Source organism: Canis lupus, chromosome 1 (assembly GCF_011100685.1).
Source record: "Canis lupus familiaris isolate Mischka breed German Shepherd chromosome 1, alternate assembly UU_Cfam_GSD_1.0, whole genome shotgun sequence".
Classification (NCBI taxonomy): Eukaryota; Metazoa; Chordata; class Mammalia; order Carnivora; family Canidae; genus Canis; species Canis lupus.
Genome location: NC_049222.1, coordinates 63,915,039 through 63,939,529, shown reverse-complemented (window position 1 = coordinate 63,939,529; position 24,491 = coordinate 63,915,039). Strand labels below are relative to the sequence as shown.

Genomic DNA, 24,491 nt, shown 5'->3' with positions numbered 1-24,491 from the left:
GGAACAGTTGGCTGTCTACCATATATGTGGTGGGCTGAACTGACAAAAAGGAAGCTGAAGTGTTAGGCAAAATTCTATATATTCTAGAGACTTGAGGAATGAACATGTGAACAAAAGTGAGTATTAAAAGTGGGCCAGATCAGAGATAATCCTCTATGACTTTTAGAACCAGCCATGCATTTATCTTTACTGAGAAAAAAAAAAAAAAAGATTTTTAAATAATTAACTAAACAAACAAATAGCTATAATATATAATTCTTAAATGATCTGAGCCTAAGGCAAATGTTAAAATGCATAGAGAATCATCAAAATGATACATACGAAGTGCAGAGTTGAAGGAATTCATGTCATTTAAAATCAGAAGAGACCTACAAAATTTTAAATTATGTCCACACCTCATTTTGAAATGTTAAGACAAAAAGGATAAAATGAGTATTTCAAGAACTTCTTTTAAAATTGTCAGTGAAAGAATGAAACATGGTTTGATATCAGACTTCCCATCAGTAATACTGCTCCCCAGAATGCAATTGAGCAATGACTTCAGTGTTCTAAAAAAAAAAAAAAAAATGATTCTTAATCCTGAATTCTGCATCTAACAAAAGTATTACTCATGTGTAAAGGGAGAATAAATTCAGAAAGTTTACCTTGCAAACATGCCTTTTCAAGAAGTGTGAAGAGTATCAGAAAGAAAATACATAACATTTAAGAAAGAATGAATCTAACTCAGGGAATGATGCAGGGAAGATAGATGTCTAAGAGGCCCAGAGAGCAACCAATTTAGATAAAAGCAAAAGAAGAGAGTACTATGAGAGAAATCTCGAGGGAAGAAGAGCATACCATTAAAATAAAAAGCTACAGATAATCTCATGTTCAAATATGAAGAAAATGGTCAAACAGGAAAGCAATGTGTTCCCAAAATAGCCAGTGGCATGAGTACCAAGATAGAATGAATAAGAATTGGAAATATACTTAGGATACAGCTTAAAAAAAAAAAAATCCCAATTCTCTTTTATAAGAATAAAAAAGAAAGGCAACCAGAAACTCCGGCAGGGGGTGTGGGTGGTAAAAACAAAGTATGATCCAAAAGTAAATTAGGTGAAAATGATTTCATGTTTACAAACTGTCTGAAGCATATTCTCTATGTATACAGATGATATAGATATAGATCTATCTATCCAAGAAGAACTATAAAGAGATTAGGATCAGTTGGAGAGTGGTAAGAGAAAGACTTTTATTTTATTGTAAAGCCAATTTTATTATTTGGTTCTGTAAAATATCGATATGAAGAAACTTGATTTTTTTTAATATTCAATTTTAATTTTAAATTTTTTAAAGATTTTATTTATTTACTCGTGAGAGACACAGAGAGAGAGAGAGAGGCAGAGACATCGAGGTGGGACTCAATTCTGGGTCCCTAGGATCACACCCCGGGCCAAAGGCAGTGCTAAACCACTAAGCCACTGGGGTTGCCCTAACTTGATTTTTTAATAGAAAGTAATACATACACATATATATCACATTTCTTCTTCAAAATATTTTCTCAGTGATGCCTGGGGGGCTCAGTGGTTGAGCGTCTGACTTTGACTCAGGTCGTGATCCTGGAGTTCTGGGATCGAGTCCCACATCAGGCTTCCTGCATGGAGCCTGCTTCTCCATCTGCCTGTGTCTTTGCCACTCTGTATGTGTGTCTCATGAATAAATAAATAAAATCTTAAAAAAAATATTTTCTCAAAAATTATTAGATGATTTACAATCATGATTTTAGACTGTCCAAATGTAAATACTTATATTTACCACATTCTACTTATATTTACCACATTCTTTAAATCTTTAGTCACAGCCTAACACCAGAATGAGTGCACAAAGTATCTTCTTGTAGAACAAATGGCCCACACTTCCCCAAGGGAACACATCTTTTTGAGAATAAATTGCATTTACCATGTTGCATGATTACATTTATTTTAGGACTACAGGCTAAATCCATAAAACTTGTAATGATGTTCCCCCCCCCCCCGCCCCCAGGCTTATGGGAAAAGACTTATTCTCACAACTATGCTAAGTCATTAGAAGCATTGTTAATTTACTACTATCTCAAGTCTCTTCATCTTTAATCTACATTGATTTTTCTGTCCTAAACACAGAAAGTGTGCATTTTTAATGCATTAGCTGCAGTATGTTTTCTTTTTGGATATTTTTTCTCCAAGAAAACTTGATGAAAGAGGCAAAACAACTGCCTGAACATAGATTAATAACTTTCTAGAAATGACTGCAAAGAGTGTACAAATTTTTAGGGAGGTAACATTATTAGAGAACTTGAAAAAGTAAAAACATAAAGAAGCACATGACTTAGAAATAAGACATACAAGGGCTTCTCATTTATTACTGTTGGTTAGTCTCTATCAGGATCGGAGCTCCATGAGCCATTAAAGTTCAACTCCTGGTCCGTCATCAATAAAAAGTAATTCGAGAAATTTAGAGAAGTTGTTTTTTCCCCCTTACAAATTAAGCATGTGACTATCTGCTTTCACAGATCTTCTACAGTGCGTACACATTTCCCAAATTGTCATATCTGAATGTTTTAAGAAATGGGCCTCACATCTGTCTTCTGTTTGTTTATTTATTTAATTTTGAGAGACCGTGCAAGAGCAAGAGCACCCACACGGGAAAGAGGGGAGGGGCACAGGAAGAGAAGGAATCCTAAACATGCTCCACGTCCAGCATGGACTGGAGCCCTATGCAGGGATGGATCTCCTTACCCTGAGCTCAGGACCAGAGCCTAAATCAAGAGTCTGATGCTTAACTGACTGAGCCACCCAGGCACTCCATATCTTTTGGTGCTTCAGTCACTATGAGTGACTGTGAGTCTCAGGTCTTGCCCTGGATGACATGGGGTTTTTTATTTAACATGTTAGCTCAAGGAGAAGAAAAATCAGGGAAGTCACACAGGTGAGCCTTGTCTGAAACTGCTTCATTGGTGTCTTCTTAATGCTGTGCCCTCACCTTCAATGGGAAGAAGGATGTGTATCAATTCACAAATCAATACACATGGAGCAGCACATGTAATATATTTTTTAAAAAATTGTAGTAAGGAAACAGAGTGGCCAAAAGGAGCTGTAGTTCTCAAAAAAAAAAAAGTCAGAAATTACCATTTAAAACTTTAATATATGAACTAAACGAGTATTCAATTATTTTATTATTTTAAAAGAATGAGTAGGGATATAACAGCATAGTCTAATAGTTTATCATTCTTAAAATACCAGGAATAAAGATGAATGAATATTGGCTTCTTTTTCTAGCCATCGCAGCCCTATTTTGTCAAATTAGCGTTAACCACATTATTTTAATCTCTTGCTTTTTCGGTGACAAAACAGGAAACCATCCCAATCATTTCTATTCACTTAATTTTAGGATTAGCTATTGCAGTCTAAACTGATGTCATGGCAAACCTCTGCACTAGATAATAATAGTATACATTAATACAGATTTTACCAAAATAATATGGGTAATGCATAATATGGGTATTTTTTCAGTCACATAGACACAAATTCATCAATTCTTTGAAGCTCTTTACCAATAACAAATATAAGAAGAGATACTTTGTCCTTAATTAATATATAATTATATTAGATATAAATTAGACTATATATACAGATGTGTATTTATGTGAATTATCATCATCAAAATACTGATTGCTGTAAGAAGAGAAAAAACACTAAGTTACTCTTTCTGGAAATTAAGGATACCCTGTGATGCTATTCTTTTGTAAGAATAAAATATCCATCACTAAGGGTTTTCTGTTCTTAATTCCTGAGGCATGAGATCATTTCCTCATTAAATACAGAGCTAAAGACATAATCCTTGATAGAGGACAGCAGATCACAATTTAAAATCTAAATGCTCTCCAAATTGCGAATGCCATGATGGATTTTAAATTTGCCAGTAACTTAACAAAGTTTGTTTTCATTTGTTAGATAGATTGTGGCCTTCTGTACTGTATCCCTAAGAGGCAATTCAGTACAGGGGTTAAGGCATGGCTTTGGCAGTTAGAAGGACCTGGATCTATACATCCTAACTCTGCTATTTCCTAGGCACATGGGTTTGGACAAAAATTGTATGAAGTTGACGTAAGGTTCATAGGAATTGTAGAAGAAGATGGAGCATCTGTAGAGGGCAATGGAAGTAGTAAAAAAATGATTCTTATAAATATTACTGTGATCTTGGTATGCTGTCCTCTTCTCTGTTTTTATGAAATCAGAGTAGTGGATTTTTAGCTATTTTAAATTTATTTCTAGTTTTAGGACTAGGTTTCCTTGACCAAGCCAGTGGATCCAAACTAAATAAGGTATTTTCTGTGAAAATAACTTAAATAGGAGGAAATAGTGGAAGGGGTAAGTGAGGGAGGAAAGGAGAAAAGGATGTAAGGAAGATAGGAAAGAAGGTAGGAAGGAAGGAAAAAGAGAGAAATCTTTCTGACCATTACGGCAACGCATCCTCTAATAGTATCATCAAGAAAATTGCTGTGCTTCTAGCAGTTAGGATCTTACACACTCCTCAAATTACTTTAGACAACTTTTAGCAGTGCAATTTATTAACATTTTTTGGTCATTAATAAACTGAATACCCCAAATCACAGCCTGCCTGCCAGTATCTTTAGTCCTAATGAAGATGTGATGGACAATTCCATTTATGACATGAAGAAATGCTTTCATAGGAGGCCTTTGTATATATTCATTTATAAACTATTCTGCCAGAGTTAACTGGGCTTTTTTGGGGAGAGATAATGTTGTCAAGAATTATACAATACAGGCTTTCTATGGATCCTGGCTTTAGATTTCCTTTGCCTAGAATTGAAATCATCTATTTCATTTTCCTTCAACATGCTAAATTCCTTGACATGCCAGAGACCCTCAAAGGGTACTACTGAGTTCTTGTTCTGGTTACCTGTTTTAAATTTTTAAATATTATGGGACACCTGGGTGGCTCAGTGGTTGGGCACCTGCCTTTTGCCCAGGTCGTGATTCCATGATTCGGGATTGAGTCGCACATCAGGTCCCTATGAGGAGCCTGCTTCTCCCTCTGCCTATGTCTCTCTCTCTCACGAATAAATAAATCTTTAAAAAAATTTTTTTAATAAAATTAAAAAATAATTTTTTAAATATTTCTTCACTCTTATGAGACAGAAGAGTAGTAAAAAAAACTCAATGAAGATTTATCATCACACTTTTCAAAATGGTATTTAAATTTTATAATTTTTTTTTTAAAGACAGACTGATTGGTTGATTTAAGAGACAGAGGGAGAGACACTGTGTGCAGGAGGGCCAGAGGGAGAAGGAGAAAGAGAATCTCTAGCCGACATCCTGCTGAGCACAGAGCCAGACATGGGGCTGGATCCCATAGACCCTGAGAGCATGAACTGAGCCCAAATCAAGAGTCAGACACTTAACTGACTGAGCCCCTAAATTTTATAATTGTAAAGCAATAGATGATACCATAAAGGTATAGGGAGTTTAACAAGAGAAAGGTAATAAACATCAAAATAAAAAATTATGACATTCATAGTATATCTTTACTATATGATTGATATATAAAGACTATTATGATAAACACTAAGACTCCAAAGAAAAGAATGAGCCCAGATAAACACAAATCAAAAGAGAATCCCCCCAAAAAAGGATATAAAAAAGGAAAATGTTTAATGAACATATGAAAAAGTCCAACTTTGTCAAGATAAGAAATGCAATTCAAAACACAAATGACATTTTTTCTCCTATCAGATTGACAGATGTAAGAACAGATAATATTCAGGGTTAGCAAGAGTGCAGTAAAATAGACTCTGCTGTACATTTGTGGGAGGATAATTCAGTAAAATAATTTTGGATAGGTAATTGCCAATCATATCCTAAGAACCTTACAATTGTTCATGTTATTTAATTATACTGAAATATTTCTCCTAAGGGATGAAATCACAAATAAAGATGAGAGTATTTTTATGGGGATGATTATTTGGAATTATTTATCATAAAAAACATGGAAACCACACAATATATAACACCCCATGATATGTTATATATTATTATATAGTATGATAAATAATGATAGTGTAAAGGGTTAAATGAATATCCATATGAATTTAAAATTGTTTATATAATGTTAAAGAGATAAAGACCTTTTTGATGCTGCAGATTCTGACATGTTACGTTCACACATACACAAAGGAAATATGCAGAAATATTAATAACAACTTTCAATTGTGAATTTATGAGTTTATCTCTATTTTTAAACTGTTTTAAATTGTCTTTTAAATTGTTTTAAATTGTTTTATAATGCAAAAATAGAAAATGGCAAATAAAGAAATAATAAAGGCCTGCATATCTAGGGGAGAGAAAAATAAATTTCACTGTTCATATCTGAGTCTCCTGTGCACAAAAAGCCTTTGGAAATTACTTAAGTGCAGTGATTCATTATTGTTAGCTACAACTTGCCCCCAGCTATGCATTCTTCTGCTAACCACAGATTCTTCAATGATCAGAATTTCTGGTATCCATGATTCCATTCAAATTTCTTTTAATGGTAATCCCTTTTGTCATCTTTAGGCAAATTAAAAAACTTAATTCTATTTTTATGGTAAATTCTCTACTTTCCTGAATCAACTTCTGATCTTTAACATGGCATCATGGACATACCATTCCATTAATTTGATTATTCAGAAGTCTGTTATACAGAAAATCACAGAAATAAATAACTAAGCCAGAAATTGATATCAAAACTGAATGATACTATAACATAAACTTAAAACACAGTATTAATCTTGAGGAAAGGTAATGGGTGGGGGCCAGAAGGGCAGTGAGGAGACTCATTGAAGACAGGAAGAAGGACAGTAATTAAGTCATTTTTGAGGACTGGAGAAAAAAGGATTCATAATAAATTGCTATCAGAACAATCAGCTTGACCATTGGCTGCAATGGTCAGCTTGTGGGTCTGCCTAAGGGGATTTCTAAGCAAAGAGTGGACAGTGTTGTCACCTTTTAGCCCCACATAATATAATAATTGTAAGAGAGAAATGAGCTAAAGACAGAACAATTCCATTTTTAAGCAGAATTTAGAGAATGTTTCCCAACTCAGGACTTGGAGTGATGAAAAATCATGATTTCCCATTTACAGGCCTCCAGCTGGCAAAAGGTTTTCTAGGTAAGACACTGTCTCAAGGAAAAGATCAAATTCAGAATGCTGTTTGCAAGTCGAGATCAAGTAAAAAATGTAGCTCTAAGACACACAGTTAGGACCTCAGAAAAATTTCAGAGACTCTCTTGGCTATATAAAATATCTAACAATCTTAAAGGTGTCCTATGGCCTCTTAATCCTCAGCCCATGCTAGAGAGCACAGCCTGTCTTAAAAAGAATTGTGGGTATGTATCTTATTTAAAGGGATGGGATTGGGATTATAATTTGATACATAGAAATTCTGCAAAATCATTTTAAGAGTTGTAGCAGCCTGGAATAAAAGGGAAAGAAATGGTACAACCAATAGCTTAGAACACCTCATTCTATTTTTTAAATTGCTCGCCAGCCTATCATTAGTCTATACAAGTTAGTATCATTTCAAATAACAATCAGGAGAAAAATATCATAACTAACCTTTACTGACCACTTTTTAAGCACCAAGCATTGTGCTAAGGACATTTCAAAGAATATTCCACTTACTGCTCCAAGAAAACCTCTCAGTTTTTAAACCGTTCCAACATTTCGATCCACATCTAGATTTTTATTCTAACAACTTTATCAGAAATGGAGACTGCATATTTATAAGACTATACTCAGAGCAACATTATTTATACAAATAAAATCACAGAGGACCCTCAAAGTCTAATGAAAGAGAACAGTTAAATTAAGAATCTTTCCTATAATGTTTTATAATCAATGAACTGAAGCCTATGAGTCAATATCATTATTACTTTTATTTTAAAAGTAGGAGAACTAAAAATGGTAAGGTTGTGCTTGTCTAAAAAGTTTTTAAAAAATGGCAGACACAAGATTTAAATCCTGGTATTATGACTTCAGAAGACCGACTCCCAATTGCTGTACTATTTTCCCAATATTGATTCATATTACAATTTATATAAGAAAGTGAATGGTACTATCATGTCTTGTGTTTTAAAAAACTTCACACTGCAACAAAATGCATCGTACTTTTTACATAATTTACATGGCTATATACCCTTAAAAGGGACATGCACTCATTTCTGGGCATGCACCCAGAGGAGAAAGCTATGGCTTTCTCACTCATCCTTAGCCAGACAGTGGATCCCCTGGTCCAGCTGTCACCACATTGTCTGTTTCAGTACCAGTGAGCTTTATCTAGGTTCCAGATGACTGAGACAACAGGTCATAAGAGAGCATCTTTTATGTGAAGGAGGCCTTTGTGAAACATGAGAGGGCTTGCTGGTTTGTGTTGAATAAGGCTAGCTGCACTAGCTTATATATATTCCTTTACCACCAAATTGCTTTATAATTTTAAATAAATGCTTATAGACTTTTCCTTTGTCAAAAATAGAAGAGAAAAAAATGACGAGACTAAAAAAAAAAAAAAAACTACATTAATGAAGAGCTATAGCTGAGATCTGAGGCACATACAAAAGTAAAAATTCTAAGTTATGGTTCCCATAGCAACTGCAACACAGTTGGATTTCACTTTTATGATAAGTAAGTTTAACTTGAGTAGAGATGCAAAATACTTCCTCTGAACCAAAAAAGAGAATTATGAAAGATATAGACTTTCAAATGTATCAAATATGAACCCCAATATATATAAATATGTTGACATCGAAATCATATGTTCATTTGTATTGATTTCAAACTATCCTTATTCAATTTATGAAATATGATTATTTAAAATGGGGGAAATTCCCATCAAAATCTGTTAAATCAAAGGGCATAATCTTATAGTTTGGAAATACAGGGGCATCATTCTGTTTTTAATTACAGCAGAATACTTGCTGGAAGTGCAATCTATAAAAATACAATCTGATTACATTCACTATCAAGTGTTTTAAAACTTGACATTTTCAATTACTGTAGATGTAATCTGAAACTAGGAAAACAACCCCACAGTACTTTAAGGAAAGGATATACATATAAATTTTCAAGACATTTGTAATTTGCATCTGTATCTCAATTTTTTTTTTTTAAAGAAGCAGGAAGGGTACTTACTCCTGTTATGTAACGAGGTCTATATTGAATAGTTCCAAATAAACCGAGAATGACGATAATAATATGTACAAAATTTGCCAGGATAGGTGCCCACTGATATCCAAGGAAGTCAAATATTTGCCTCTCCAGCACACAAACCTAGAACAGCAAAACAGGATATAGGTAAGCACAGTGCTGAGAGAGAGACAGGGAGAGAGAGAGAGATCACATCATGTAATTAGCAATTATAACTGTTAGTATATCTGGCATTTGTCTTAAACAGTGAGACTGACATTTTCAGGTAAATTTCAAAGAAATACTATGGAAGCTGTAGATCCATAGACAGCTATAATCCTTTTAGGGATGATTTTGTGGAGGCATCAAGCCATTTTCACAGGATATCATCTGTGCAGTCACAGGATAAATTATATTGTCATATGCACTGTCTAACACTTTAATTCATCAACCAGCAAGTTTGCAAAGTCCACACAAAGGGTTTGCTGTTAGGATCTGCTCAAATGTCATCATGCAAACTGGAAATAAAACAAAGGGGGTTGATGTAAAGGAAAAATAACTCATCAACAAGTCAACTGACCCGGATTCTGGACTTAGATCTGCCTCTAAACACCTCTAGTCTCCTAGCTAAGTTTTCTCTTCTTCGGGGTTCTGATTCCTCATTCATAAAATGCAGGACTTTGGCTAATGTCCAGGGTCCTTCTACCTCAAATAGTACTGAATCATAAATTAAACATGACTTTTTTTTTTTTTTTTTTTTTGTCATACCCAGTTACCTAAATAACCAGACAAAAGGGTGTGGAAAAATACATTAAAACAATGGGAAACAAAAATTAAAAATAAAGCATCACTGTTATAAAAGCAAGGAATTTAGGTCATTTCAAACTATCCTACATTCCTCTGTGCTTACAATTTTATAGTTAAGACACAGGTACAAATCTAAGGAGTGAGAGAAGAAAAACAAAACCAACCAACCAACCAGACAAACAAAAGCTGCCACGGTCCAGAAGTGCCATTTGATATTGAGAAGTAAAACTTGGATAACTAGCAAGTCTCTCATCATAGCTAACAACGCAAAAGGGGAATGGTGCATTCCACTCAGCTTTGTCCCTCCTGCCTGCCTGCAGGTGGAATGATAATCAACCGTTGGGAGTAAAACATTGTGAAAGGACCTGATGATATTCCACACAAAGATTCAACACTTCTTTCCCCCCAAGCCAGGCTTTAAAGGAGAAGGATTTTAAAATCCCTCAGATACTGACATCACTGTGCTTTAATGATATTTCTTGTTGGAAGGACATACTAACTCTCAAAATAGCGTGCTTTTCAATGAAATACCCGTAGCTCACTTTGAAGATTTCTTGAATGATCGATATTCCCAAGGCACTTCTTTAGTGGCACAGCACATTTTCCCATCAGGCATTTAAAAAGAAAATAAATTCATGACAACTGTTTGCACAACACGTCTGCTTCCCAAGGCACCCTGGGTACCACGTAAGTGCTGTAATGGCAATCCAGCTTACTCAGATCTTCCTTTTCACTTAGCCTTGGCGGTGATAATCAAGAGAGAGGATGTAGGTCTCTTCGACCCTGCATATTCTACATCCACAATACCCATCAGTGTTGCAAAAGTGGAATGCAAAGAACATTTCACATGACTCCAGATTCATAAACATTCAACCTCCTTCTGATGAAATGTTTCTTCAACTGCTCTCATGCAGTCAACACTTCACTTAAAGGAGACCCATTTGGGGTGTCAGGCAGTGTTCTGTATGCCTTGTTTTTGAATCCATTAATGGTACCAAAAAGCAAGTGGTTGCTCTCAGGGCCCCATTGCTAATCATCTGTATAAGAAGCTCGCTCCAACATGGAACTCTCTATCTTGATCCTATGAATAAACAGTAAGTAGGAATGTAAACAGCAGCAAGAGGAATCTAAACTCTATAAATTCTGAGCGTCATAACTGTGGGGACACAGCAGGGAAAAAGTATAGAGGATGAAACGCATTAGTCAAACAGTGGGAATTCTCTCAATAAATGCGCCAATTATGGAAGAAAATAACACCATCGTTAATTATAAAAAATATATAGATGATAATATACTTGCTAAGTCTGCACGGCTAAATGAAGTTACATCAACATTTATTAGGCTTTTTTTAATGACAGAACTAATAGTTTCATCAAACATTACTTACAAGGCTATGCAGACTGAATAATGTGTGATTCTTCACTAATATTTCTGCTTTTACCCTGTTTTTGATTGGTCCGGCTAGCCATCATAAGTAGCGTTATCACAGGTCTTGTAATTTAGAGCTGGGACCAGAGAAGGGAAGATTTTGGGGATAATTCAGAGAGTATAATGGGAATAACACTATGTAGAAGTAGTTGCACCCTTTTCTAAGAATCCGCTTCCCACAAAAAGCATATTAACTATGGAATTACTGGAAGGGCCGGGGGGGGGGTGTTGTAGGTGGGAGGACATTAGTTAAAACACTTAGTATGTGATGGGCATTCATGCTAATCCCCCTGTATTACTGCATTGATGCTGCAAAAAACCCAGAGAGGTCAATATTATCTTACTATCTTATTTTTCAGATTAAGAAATCTAAGATGGAATACAGCTAAGGTGATTCTCCCAATGTCACAGAAGTGGTAAGTGCTAAAAAATAAAACAAATAAACCAACCCCAAAACATAGGTCCCTGAGGTGTGTCCTGACGTTGCAGACTTGGGACACACCTAGTACAAAACAAAAGCTTTCATAGTTTATGTTGTAGGCCCCCCATGCTGGTCCCAGGATATGTACTACCTTTTTACCTTACTTATTTTGGAATGACGTAAAGAATCTCTTTGATCATACCTGTCAATTCACGACATTAGTCAAGGCAAAGGTCCTGTTTTCACTTTATTTTATTTTACTATTTGCCTCCTTCAATCCATGTTCTCAGTGTTATTCTTCTTTCTCCCATTAGACCCTCTGGAATACATTTGCGTTATGTCCTTTCCATACTCAGCATACAAATCTATGTACACGGCCTCAAAAGACTTACACAGATCTTCCTTGACTAATAATGGGGTTATGCCTTGATAAACAGGTTGAAAATATCATGTCAGAAATGCATTTACTACACTTCACCTACCAAACATCCTGACTTAGCCTGGCCTACCCTGGATGTGCTCAAAACACTTCTGTTAGTGATCAACAGGGCACTGTCATCTCACATGAAGCCAATTTTATAATAAAGTGTTGCATATCTCGTGAAATTTACTGAATATTGTACTAAAAGTGAAAAACAGAATAGTTCTATGGGTACAGAATAGCTGTAAGTGTGTACTGGTTGTTTACCCTTGTGATCATGCCGATACCTGGGAGCTGTGTGTGGGTCCCTGCCTCTTGCCCAGTGTAACTAGAAAGGATGGTAGTGCCACGGCAGGAGTCTGGGAAAAGATCCAAATTCACAATTTGAAGTAACTTTCTACTGAATACGTATTGTTTTCACACCATTGTGAAGTCAAAAAATCTCAAGTCAAACCATCGTAATGTTGGGGATTGTCTGTACTGCTGCTGTTTCTATGTGCCATTTCCATATAAAACGTCTTATGGAATAAGACTCTTTCATGCTTGTCTGTTTTGCTATAAATAAATTTTGTTCTTTGTGTTTGGCTTCTAAATAGTAGTCTATTATTAATGCAAAATTTAGTGCTTTCCACAAAGAATTATGTTCCCTTATAAGACTATTATTTATGAAGATTCTATTTGTTAACATAAATAGAAGCTAATCTTTATCACTTATTATTTCTGCATCTATTGAGATAATCACTTTATTCCTTTCTTTTATATCATTACTGTGATTGTTTATATTGATAGTTTTTGCCATGTTCCATTATCCTTTGCTTCCCGGGAAAAATCCTTACTTGAAATTTAGTATTATTTTTACCACAGTTTCAGTTTGGGTTAAATAAAAATTTATTTGCAGTTTTGTATTGAGACACTGACCCATAACTTAATTATCTTTTTCTCTCTTTCTTTAACTCTGTTATAGAGTTTGCAACAGCCTTAAAACATAAGGTACAATGTTCATTTAAGTACTTGACAAACTTTGAAGAAAACCTCAGTCCTATTCTCTTTCCCAAAAACAATTGTTGTTAATTTGGGGAAGTACTATAAAGTACATAGCTTTTCCGGAAAAATATTATATGTGCCTGGCGGCATATAGGCATATATCTGTCATATACGTGTAAGAAATTTTTTCACATCATTTTATTTACATAAATAGGATCACAATGTAGGTATGGGTTTTTTCCCTTGTACTTTATGATGTTTGTGGGTGTTTCTCTACATTAGCACATCCTACATGTATAGATCTACCTCTTATACCCTTATTTAAGCATTCCATTTTAAGAGATATTCCATTGGTTTTTAGTTTTTAACTATAACGTTCCTAGTGCATTAAACAACCTTGTGTATGTGTTGGCACATCCATAGGCTAAATCCCCAGATGTGAAAATGCTGAAAATTCAGATCTCAAAATCCATAATATTATTACTTAACACACACACACACACACACACACACACATACACACACACTATTTAAACACGAAAATGTGGGATGCTTGGGTGTCTCAGTGGTTGAGTGTCTGTTTTTGGCTGAGAGCATGATCTGGGTCCTGGCATCGAGTCCTGCATCAGGCTCCTGCAGGGAGCCTGCTTCTTCCTCTGCCTGTGTCTCTGCCTCTGTGTGTATGTGTCTCTCATGAATAAATAAATAAAATCTTAAAACATGAAAATGACTCCTCTCTTTTGCATTGCAGCAAACATGAATTTTAGTGGTCATTGTTTATCTAGCAGAGTAAACTTAAACTGAAAAAGTTTTCAAAAACCTTTCTCATAAGTACATTGAGGAAAATTCATCTTATTAACAATGACTACAAATAATCATAAAAAGCACCTGTGAAATGTCTTTAGGATAAATATATTTATTGACTTTTCAAACTGGAAGACACTCACTCCACACTCTTCAATGTAAATCTGCGAAAACTGGGCCCAATTAAGTAAATAATTTGCTAAATTAAGTTTGACCCCTTAACAGAGTATTCAGTCTGAAACAAGTGCACTTCAAATGTTTGCATAGCAAATTGAGAATCGTTCATATTTCCTAGGTAGCTATTGCTATTTCACTTTATTAACAAGGCAATTACATGTGCATGAACACTTTAAAATATTTTTCAAAGCCATAACAGGATGTTTATAGCTAGTTGTTTTCAACTGGTGGGAATCGGTTTCCTTGAGACACTACAGTTTGCTAATAATTACTAAGATTTCTTAATAAATTTTCCTCCCAAATATTTCTAAAATTTTATGTCCCTAAGTGTGACTTGTAAGTTGTTATAATTAATATGCAATAAAACTTATACGCAGAATTTGAGAGGAAAAATAGGCTTTTTATTCTATTGTGGTAGAACACAGGTTCCTTGGTTTAAAAATAAATTAAAAAGAAACAACCAAATTGTTTCCAGAGCTAAATTATAAATTGAAATTGAATTTACCTATGGTCATGCCTGTTCCCCCCTGTACCCTCCCTGCTTCACTGTCCTCACTCTCCTTCAGAAACCCAAGCTTTCAGACTGTCTCCACTCTCATGTCTCTGAGGAGAGAGAAGATAGACTGGGAGTCCCCCTGCATTGTCCAACTGAACTTCAGGGAAATGGCAAAGCTCATCAAAAGTTAATAAAATACCGAGGTGCCTGGGTAGCTCGGTTGGCCAATCAACTCTTGGTTTCAGGCTCAATGCGGAGTCTGCTTCTCCCTGTTCTTGTGCTCCTCCCCCAGCATACGATCTCTCTCTCTGTCTCTTATAAATAAATGAATGAATAAATGAATGAATGAATGAATAATCAATCTTTTCAAAGAGTCAATAAAATACAAATTGTGTAATTTCAGGAATTGAAAAAGAAAGGATTTGCATTTTAGTCCTTTGCAGGACAAGGTAACAAACGAAATCAACTGTTACAGCCTAAAAAGTAGGAAATACTATGGGAAATCATGATTAACATTGAGATGGGCATAACAGTTCCTGTAATGGGTCCAAAGTCCTTATTTCACCCATGGGACTATGAAAGTTTACATAAACGTCCAGACTGAAGCTCTCTTGGCCATCTGTCAGAGTTTTGTCAACAGAAAGTGCTGTGATTTTTCCTTCGTGCCAATCAAGTATGGTCAATTCCTCGTTCCCAGTTGTTCTACCTTTTGTTTCTTGCCTCATAGAGCATGTAACACTGAAGGAGATAAGGAAACATTTCTGATCGTGTCTCCTTGCTCCTTATAGGACTTTGCTCTTTCTATCCTTGCTCTGAGATCTTGTCTTGGATTCATAGTCTCCTGTGTCTGACTCTCTGGTACATCTTCTGTTTCTTGGTTGTCTGCCCACTTTGGTAAAGCTGCCAGTTCTTATGTCTATATTTATTCACTGTATCTCACCACACTAGATCTCATCTATATTCTACTTACCCTCTCCTGCAGTCTCCTATGGTGCATTGCAATCTTGAACATAATCTAGACTGTCTGCTCCAGAATCAGAAAGGATGCCCTGTATGGGTTTCTCTTCTTTTTAAGCCAATCCTCAGGAAAGCTGTAAGGACTTGAGAGCTTTTCTGGGTCTTTAGGATACTGCTGAGGTCTTTATGATATTGTTTAAAACACCAGAGTGTCTCAAAGCAAGACTCTTTATGAATAAGATTGATGATGCTCCCTGATTAAGATTCTCTGTGTTATTCACAGTGGACAAGTGAGAACATATATGCCAACTTTTAAACATTATCTGTAGGAGGTACACTAGACACAAATCTTTCATCTCATCAAGAGAACTGATTCAAATATAAAATGAAGAGAATATTGAAGTAGGGTCTATAATAATTGAAGTAGGATCTATACTAATTGTACATGTAAGATACGGACAGAGCCAAGCACAGAGCTTTGTTTGAAAAGTTTTTATTAACTCTTGAGTAATTGCAGTTTTCAAATGTGTGTGTGAGTGTGTGTGTTTGTGTGTGTGTATGTGTTGGGGTGTTTATTCACTAAGGGGACAAAATAAAATTATAAGGTGTTTGGTAAAGTATTGGGTCGCAAATAATAATTTACCTTATTTCAATTAAACTAAGGATTTTCTGTCTCCTCCCACATAATTGCTTTCCTTTAAATACAAAACAAAGGAATAAGCCACAAGAATAAAAAACAAAAATACCACCAAAAGGAGATCTGGTCTTAATGGCTTCAATTATAATAGAAGTCAACATGTCTTAGTGGTTCAGAACTCAAGTCTTAGATCAGAAAGTCATGTTTAAAATCTTACTCGGAATGTGACCACAGAAAGTCACCTGATCTCTGTGAACCTCAGTGTCTTCATCTGTAAAATGGGGACACTGTGGTACATAGCTCTTAAGATTTGCAGGAAGATCAAAGTAATAATGCATATAGTTATTATAAAGCTTAGGTTGCATTCTAAGATGGATGCTAATTAATTTATATTTTAACAACACGTAACATGTTTAGACCCTGGTATTTTAGTACAAATATTCTATATAGACCAATAGTCTTGCCAGAATATTTCAGTTAGAGATGACTAAATATTTCTTATTTTATTGGTCACAAATGCGAATTATAATATGGATAGCCTCAAATATCTGGGGGGGTGTTCTTCCTCAGTGAATGTTTTCTTGCCTGATTCAACACTCCATGTTTCCAATCTGCTATACTACTATGTAAAAAAACAGACTTCAAATATTGCAATTTTTCATATTTTTTTCTTTCTTTCTTTCCACCTTATTTAAAAACCTATATCTCCATACAGTTAAGCACAGTAAAGATTTTCAAGAAAATAATAATTTAAAAAAATAAAAATAAGTTTATTTGGGATAAACTCAAAGGAACTAAATAAAAGAAGTGTTTATTATTTATGTGTTTTACAGAAGTGTATTTTCTTATAAGCTGCATTACTGAAACAGTCCATGGCATTTCTTCACAGATTTTTATTGAAATATAGTCAATCACTTATTTCTGAGGTTAAATTATGAGGGCTATTTAATTGACCCACATAAGAGTCGAATATTATATTTCAAGACTTTTCCCCATTTTGTGTAATAATGGCATTTATATATAATTCTGCATAAGCCAGCTAATATCCTAGTTGTTGTGATAACAGAATCATTTATTACTTCTCACAGCTGTTCATTCTGCATAGTAATTTATAACCACTTCATAGTTAACATTCATGCTATCAAGAGACAAGTTGATGACTAGCATATTATACTAGATTTTTAAAAATATATTATTTGAAAAAGTAGTACAGCAAATTGACACTAGAGCACAAAATAATATTGTTTGTTGTTGAATTGAACTTACCAACTCATATAACTGCCTCATCTGTACATTCATATGCCAAATTGTGTGTGTGTGTGTGTCTGTGTGTGTGTGTGTGAGAGAGAAATCACTACATATTATTTGATATTCCGTAGTGGGGATTTAACATTTTTTTTGGGGGGGGGGATTTAACATTTTTAACTCAATATCTCCATATCATATAAATCGCAGCCCTCTGATTGAATAGTGAGTATGGATTCTGATACAATAATTATTAAAAGTTGAGTGCTTAGTATATCTCAGGCATTATGATAACGACTTTAATATGCTATTTTAGTTCATGCTTACTTTTATATCATGCACTCTGCAATGATTGTCTGTCATTATCTTTACTATACAGATGAGGGAATTCATATCATGACCAAGATCATGATTATCAAGCTTGTCATTCTAACTTCAATGTCCATGTTTTTTAGCCACAAACTATTTACAACACATTAAAATGTACTAGAACCATAATATACTAGAACCTTATGTTGCTGCTTTCAAGAACATTGGGGCATCATTTCTACTTTATTACCAAATATTTCCCTAATTTGATAAGCAAATAACATAATAGGTTCTTTGTACAAGATAAAAGATAAAAAATATACAGTAATATCATTTTATAATATAGCTCTATGGCTTGCAAACTCACATAATTATGATAACCCTATAAAATAATCATTATTATAACTATAACTCTATTTCTACAAATTGTATAATTCCCTCTATAGTCAAATTTACAGTTAGGACAGAACTCTTTTGGAAATAAAATAAGCTGAAAGTTTATAGCATTGCTGCAGTTAATAGACTAGTAATCCTGCAAAGTGTCAATAAAATGACATCTATGTAGACTTGTGCCATGAAATGATTCCATACCTAAGTAGGCAAATTTTCATTTAATAAGTTTAAGGTCTCCCTGTACTCATATAAATGAACGAAAAAGATCACAGCCCAGGTCCTCTTGGTAGATGGATCAGTGTTTTGGTTTTCCCACAGAGTCTATAATAATTTTACTAAATGGAAATCTAACCTCTCAGAAGAATCAGAACACATCAAAATGACAGCTGTTCTAGGTAGTTTTCATGGCTCACACAACGCACATGACAGGTATGAATTAGAAAGTTTAATGCATCCATTTGACCTTGAAATTTCCAGTATCACCACAACAGAGTCTCAACTCATCCAAGCTCAAGCTAATACACAAATGGGATAAATATTTATAACATAGGGAGAAACTCCTCAAAGTGCAGAAGACCATGGCCACGGACTTTTGAATCATATCTACAAGCACTGATGGCAATATTGTAAGTGCTGGGAGATGCAAAGCACTGTCGGAAAGCACCAGTGAGAAGTGGGATTGGGAATTGGTGATGAGATGAATCAATTTTCATGTTGTCTGGCAGAATTAGTATTACACTGCAAGATATCTAATATCTGAAATGGTTCTTAGGGCAGGGATTCTCAAAACTCTCAAGAGGGCACAGGTGTAGCTGTTCAAATGACACCCCTGCTATGGATCTATCTATCTGGTTCTGATCCATTTCCAGATCTCCTACTGCTCATGCAGCAGGTGTACACAAAAAACCACCATGTGGCTAATATGACTAATATGCAGAAAAACAGATGAGAGATGGGTTGACTATGTTTTAATAAAAGACTTCAGAAACTGGGCAAAATAAGTTGCTAAGTTCATTATCAGCATCATATATTTGGTCAGCATAGACCAAAATTTTTTTTAATTCATCAAGAGAGCTCAGTAAAAGACAAATAACAAAAATAGCTTGCAATATTCTTATTTTCGTGTATCATATGGTATTCCTTTCTCATACCAAATGACCTTCTCTAGAGAAAACTCTATTGCTATTTTTTAATAGCACAATCCTATTAAACATATTAAAGCTGCCATCTGGAAAATTTCAAATTTGTCAACTAGGTAAAATGCAGATATATATATATATATATATATATATATATATATATATATATATGATTTTTTTTCTGTGAAGCTGATAAAGAGTCCAAAAAGATGCCACATATATCATTATCAGAGAAGCAAAGTCTAGGGAGCCTTCAGTTTGGGTCTTAATAAATACTTCTTATCTTTGTATAGATTTTTCTTTTGTGAATTCAAAACTAGATAAAATGCCACTCCAATACTCCTGCCCTCCCCCATTTGAGGCAGTGAATTAATAATTTTGTTACTATCACTGGTGCTCCTTGCTAAGCAGATGCTGAGTATTTGCCAGGACGGGAGGTGGACACATGCGTACTATCTCAGGGAACAGAGGTGGACATCATAATGTCCTGCACTCCAGTGTCTTCTCTGTCTCCTTTTCCTCCCTTCTGTCCTCCTCAAATGAAGGCACTATTTCTTTGACTACAGCAAGGCAGCCATATGGAAGACGTCAATCAAATCTCTCAAACTTTAGGTTACGTCTCTTTCATAAAATTCAATTTCATAAGGATAGGAGATGGAATGACAGCCTCACTTACTCTCACTGCTAAAGGCCAATCAAGAGTTGAAATGAAAGCAGAAATGTTATCAAGATCACTCCCATGTACTGGCAGTCACTGTAGCAGTGGGTTATATCAGAAATTGCAAAGAGGAATACAATACCATTTCAGATGGCTACAGGAGCATTTTAAAATTTGTCATAAGATATGCTATTTCTGGCATGGAAAAATACCATGTCTTCTGTGCCCTTTAAAGTAACCATATTATTGAATTCAACACAGATATGGAGATGCTGTTCTGAAAAGAGGCAGTCATAATATTTGTTTTTCTGTTGACAGAATGTCTGTGGCTGTCCATGGGTGAATGTAATAAGAGGTGATATTCTCTATCAGCTTTAGGAGCTCTACCATAGACTCCATTAATGTGGCATAGATAACTGGTACAGGCTCAAAATGACAAATTCTGTTGGGCTATGAAATGTATTTCATACCTTAAACTTGAAAATCCAAAGCATCACAAGCACTCCTAAGTCATACACATGGTTTCTCTGTCCTCATGCACACCGATTTTATACTATTACTATTCCTAGCACTATTCTAAGTATTTTACAGGTATGGGCTTATTTAATGAGGCAGGCAATACTACTGTCTCCATTTTAAAGATGAGAAGACTGAGGCAGAGATTAAATGCCCAAGCTCACTTCGCCATCAATTGGTTGAAGATGACTTGTTAGAATCCAAACTTTGAACTATAATCATGTTCTCTCCCAAGTCATATTATAAATATACATACATATATAATACATGTCTGTACAGAACATATGTGTGTATATATGTAAGATGTTACAGATACAAATATATGTACACATGACATACTTCGATACACTATGTTTCAAGAATATTTTCTTTTTAGTTTCATGTACTCATCATACCATTTCTTTTCAGTGGTTCATTAATACATTGCTGAAACCACACAAAAATTGCCTAAATTTTTTTTTTTTTTTAAGTAATGGAGTTTTCTCCACTATATGTAGCCCTCAGCATGGTACCACATTGCTGCAATGCTTTCAGTCTGGTATCTTCCAGTGATACGCATTTTCGTTCCATTGGCATGGGGAATAAATTGGTCAATATTTCTGAAGTGATACTACCATCTGGAGAGAAATTTAAAAAGGCTAAATATTGTTTAGGAGGTCCAATTTACTTATGAGCCAAAAGCACTGAACCACTATGTCCCATTAGTCCCAAAATTATATATGTTTATACAGATCTAGCTATAAACACAGACTTGAACCTGGTTATGTCAGTTGTACTCATAACGTATATCACTGCACAATTTAATTATTACGTATACAATTAACTTATGAGTGCAAAAATACAGCTTTAAAAAACCCCTAAGTTTAGCATATTAGAAAGACTACATTAAGGCATAAAAGTGAGTTTCTATTTTTTTAAAGATTTTATTTATTTATTCATGAGAGACACATAGAGAGGCAGAGACACAGGCAGAGGGAGAAGCAGGCTCCCTGCGGGGGGCCCAATGTGGGACTCGATCCCTGGACCTGGGATCACACATGGAGCTGAAGGCAGATGCTCAAACACTGAACTATCCAGGCGTCCCTAAAAGTGAGTTTCTAAAGGACAGATGAAAAACAACGATAAAAATATTAAAGGAACCTTTGCCCAAATTATTTTACAAGTCTTTGAGTTCCTATTCCATTGTAAAGAAACCAGTACATAAAAATTCATAATTAATAAATTATGGATTTCTTATGCAAAAAGAACATGTCAAACTCTAGCCACTGAGTCCACACACAAAGATGAGTCCTTAGTCCTACACCAACAGAATAGTCTTTTGCAGTTTGAGTTAAAATAAAATGTGTCAGGTATGCATGTATCACTATTTTATAATTCACCCCTTTACAAAGGTTTTGGATTAACTGACCTAGTGTCTAAAGAGATTTACAGTGTGTCATCAATTTGGTAGCAAACTCATTTCTTGTAATTTTGTGTATGAAACAAGTAATATACCCACTGCTTTATACCATAATCTAGAGCACTGAAATGATTCCATAGATCTTAATTCATGATATTGTTTAGGAAGGATAAATACTGACCATTATCTCACACCCTGGAGCAAATAGGAGCCAGAAAAGTGCCAACAGTCACCAGGCTTACTTTCCTTTAGGCAAGTGGTTTGAAGTTATCAATTATTTTTCCGTGATTCCATAAATAATTAACCAGGACTCTCCATTCATTTGCTATGCACTTGACAATCTCAGCATGAGCAACCGTCAGGTTCTAGAGCTATGTTATTTTTTTTAGAGTTCTGACAGTAATCTGACCTTTTCCAAATACATCATAAAAACTAGTTTATTGGCAAAGCTTCCTGAGATTTAACATTTTCCTAGAGTTCGAAGTTCCAAAGAATGCCAAAATGCCCATGGTATCTACATAATTCCCTTATAATTAGGTTGAAATTTCTTGATTTTTTTTAAGTATGCTAATCAGAGAAAAGAAAGAAAGGCTTGCAGATGATGAGCAAGTTGCCCCTTCTTCTTGTAGTTTAAGGATACAGTAGTTAAAGCCAAGAATTGTGCGTGCATGTGTGTGTACAGTGACACGGATATATACAGAGTCCCTGATATAAATACAGTCAGAAGCCCGCTACATCTCAGCCATGTAATAGAGTTTTACCCAACAGAGAGATCCTACTCAAAAATTCTATAGAAAATTTATAAGGAGTTATTTGTCAATAAAAATCTTCAAACTTTTTCTTCGTATAAAGTATCATTATGAGCAGTATGGGTCACAGGTTATGACTTTGATTCAAAAAGATATTAAATTATGAAGAATATATTTTCTTCACATGTGAACAATCAAGTCCACAAAATAAAACTTACAGCCGGGTGTCAAAATCATGGTTTTCCCTGCTTTGCCTTTTTAATCTCTTTGTTTGTTATGGCGATTGTTTATATTTTGTTTGTTTTCTTTAATTCTCTCTGACTGGCTTCATTTGCTTCACTGACAATCACATTTCACATTTCACTTTGATGGAAACCATGTCAGTCTGAGACCCCAGTCCCCGGGTTCCAGCTGAGCTCTGCCAAGCTCACCATTGGTCATGCAGCTTTTACTGGCGTGTTGTCACCATGGTGTTGCGCTCTCGTGCCACTTTCTCACTCCCCGTTCGTTCTAAGGGGGTTGAACACCGTGCTGGCCTAGCAAAGTCTAAACCCTCATAGGTAATTACAGTCCTGTAAATGCATAGAGAATCAAGGCACATCATGGTGGGAATTAGAAATCAGCCTAGTTAGAAAAGCACAATCTACTAATTACTTGCACTGATGGTTTTTCTGGAAGAAAATAAGCATGGGCCTTTTGATAAAAGGCAAATAAAATTGCCTGAACTCCCTTCTGTTATCTCATTTCAAAACAAGTTGATAATTTTAGGCTGTTTTAATGTATCCATTCTGAAAGTTCTAAGTTTGAATTGTACTTTAACATCGGGTATGTTTTACAATAGTGATATGCAGTAGAAGTCCTGCATTAAACTCATGTTAACTAACTTGGCATACAATAGTATTAGACATAAACTATAAAAAATAGTATATTTATGTTTTAATATACCTAACTATGATCATTTTAAAAGTGTAAAATATTCCAAAGTTTGTAATTTTGGAAAGAATCTTGGATCAAGACATTTTTTTCTTATCATTCACAAACATGAACCTAAAACATAGGCATGATTTAAAGTTTAACTATCATAATGGAAATTATGTAGGCTGCGTTTCTAATAATTTTAGCATAGTTGAGTGAGGTTACTTAAAAATAACCAAATACCATATGATTTTACTTGTATATGGAATCTAAAAACAAAGCAAACAATTGAATAAAAAAGCAGAAACAAATACATACAGAGAACAAACTGTATGGTGGTCAAATGGGTGAAGGGGAGGGGGATGGGCAAAATGGCTGAAGAGCAGTAGGGGGTATGCTTCCAGAAAAATACCTGAACACACTAGCTGGCACATAAAACTCTAAACACTACCAGAGCACCCGGTGGCTCAGTCAGTCAGGCATCTGACTCTTGATTTCAGTTCAGGTCATTATCTCAGAGTCAGGCTCTGAGCTGAGCATGGAGTCTGCTTGAGATTCTTTTTCCCTCCCCTCTATCCCTCTCCGCACTCTTGCACTGTCTCTTTCTCTAATATAAAATAAAATATTATTGATATTGCATATTAACCAACATCACAGAAGATATATATTTTTAAGATAGCAACTGAAAAGTGAAAACTATATTTTAAGCTGGATCTATTCATGAGTTTACTGAATGGTAACTCTGTGAGGCAATGGACATGTTAATCAGCTTGATTGTAATAATCATGACACAAAGGATACTTATCTAAAAATACCATGTTGTTCATCTTAAACA

General features: G+C 35.0%; 1 protein-coding gene across 3 annotated transcripts in view; it reads right to left on the bottom strand.

Annotated features, from left to right (window-relative positions):
- Window positions 1-24,491, bottom strand: part of NKAIN2 (sodium/potassium transporting ATPase interacting 2) — a 950,393-nt gene that overhangs the window by 495,689 nt on the left and 430,213 nt on the right. For all 3 annotated transcript variants that reach the window (XM_038526700.1, XM_038526701.1, XM_038526702.1), the window contains exon 2: window positions 9,208-9,345. In XM_038526700.1, the coding sequence (XP_038382628.1) occupies window positions 9,208-9,345 (138 nt within the window). The remainder of the gene's footprint in view (window positions 1-9,207; window positions 9,346-24,491) is intronic.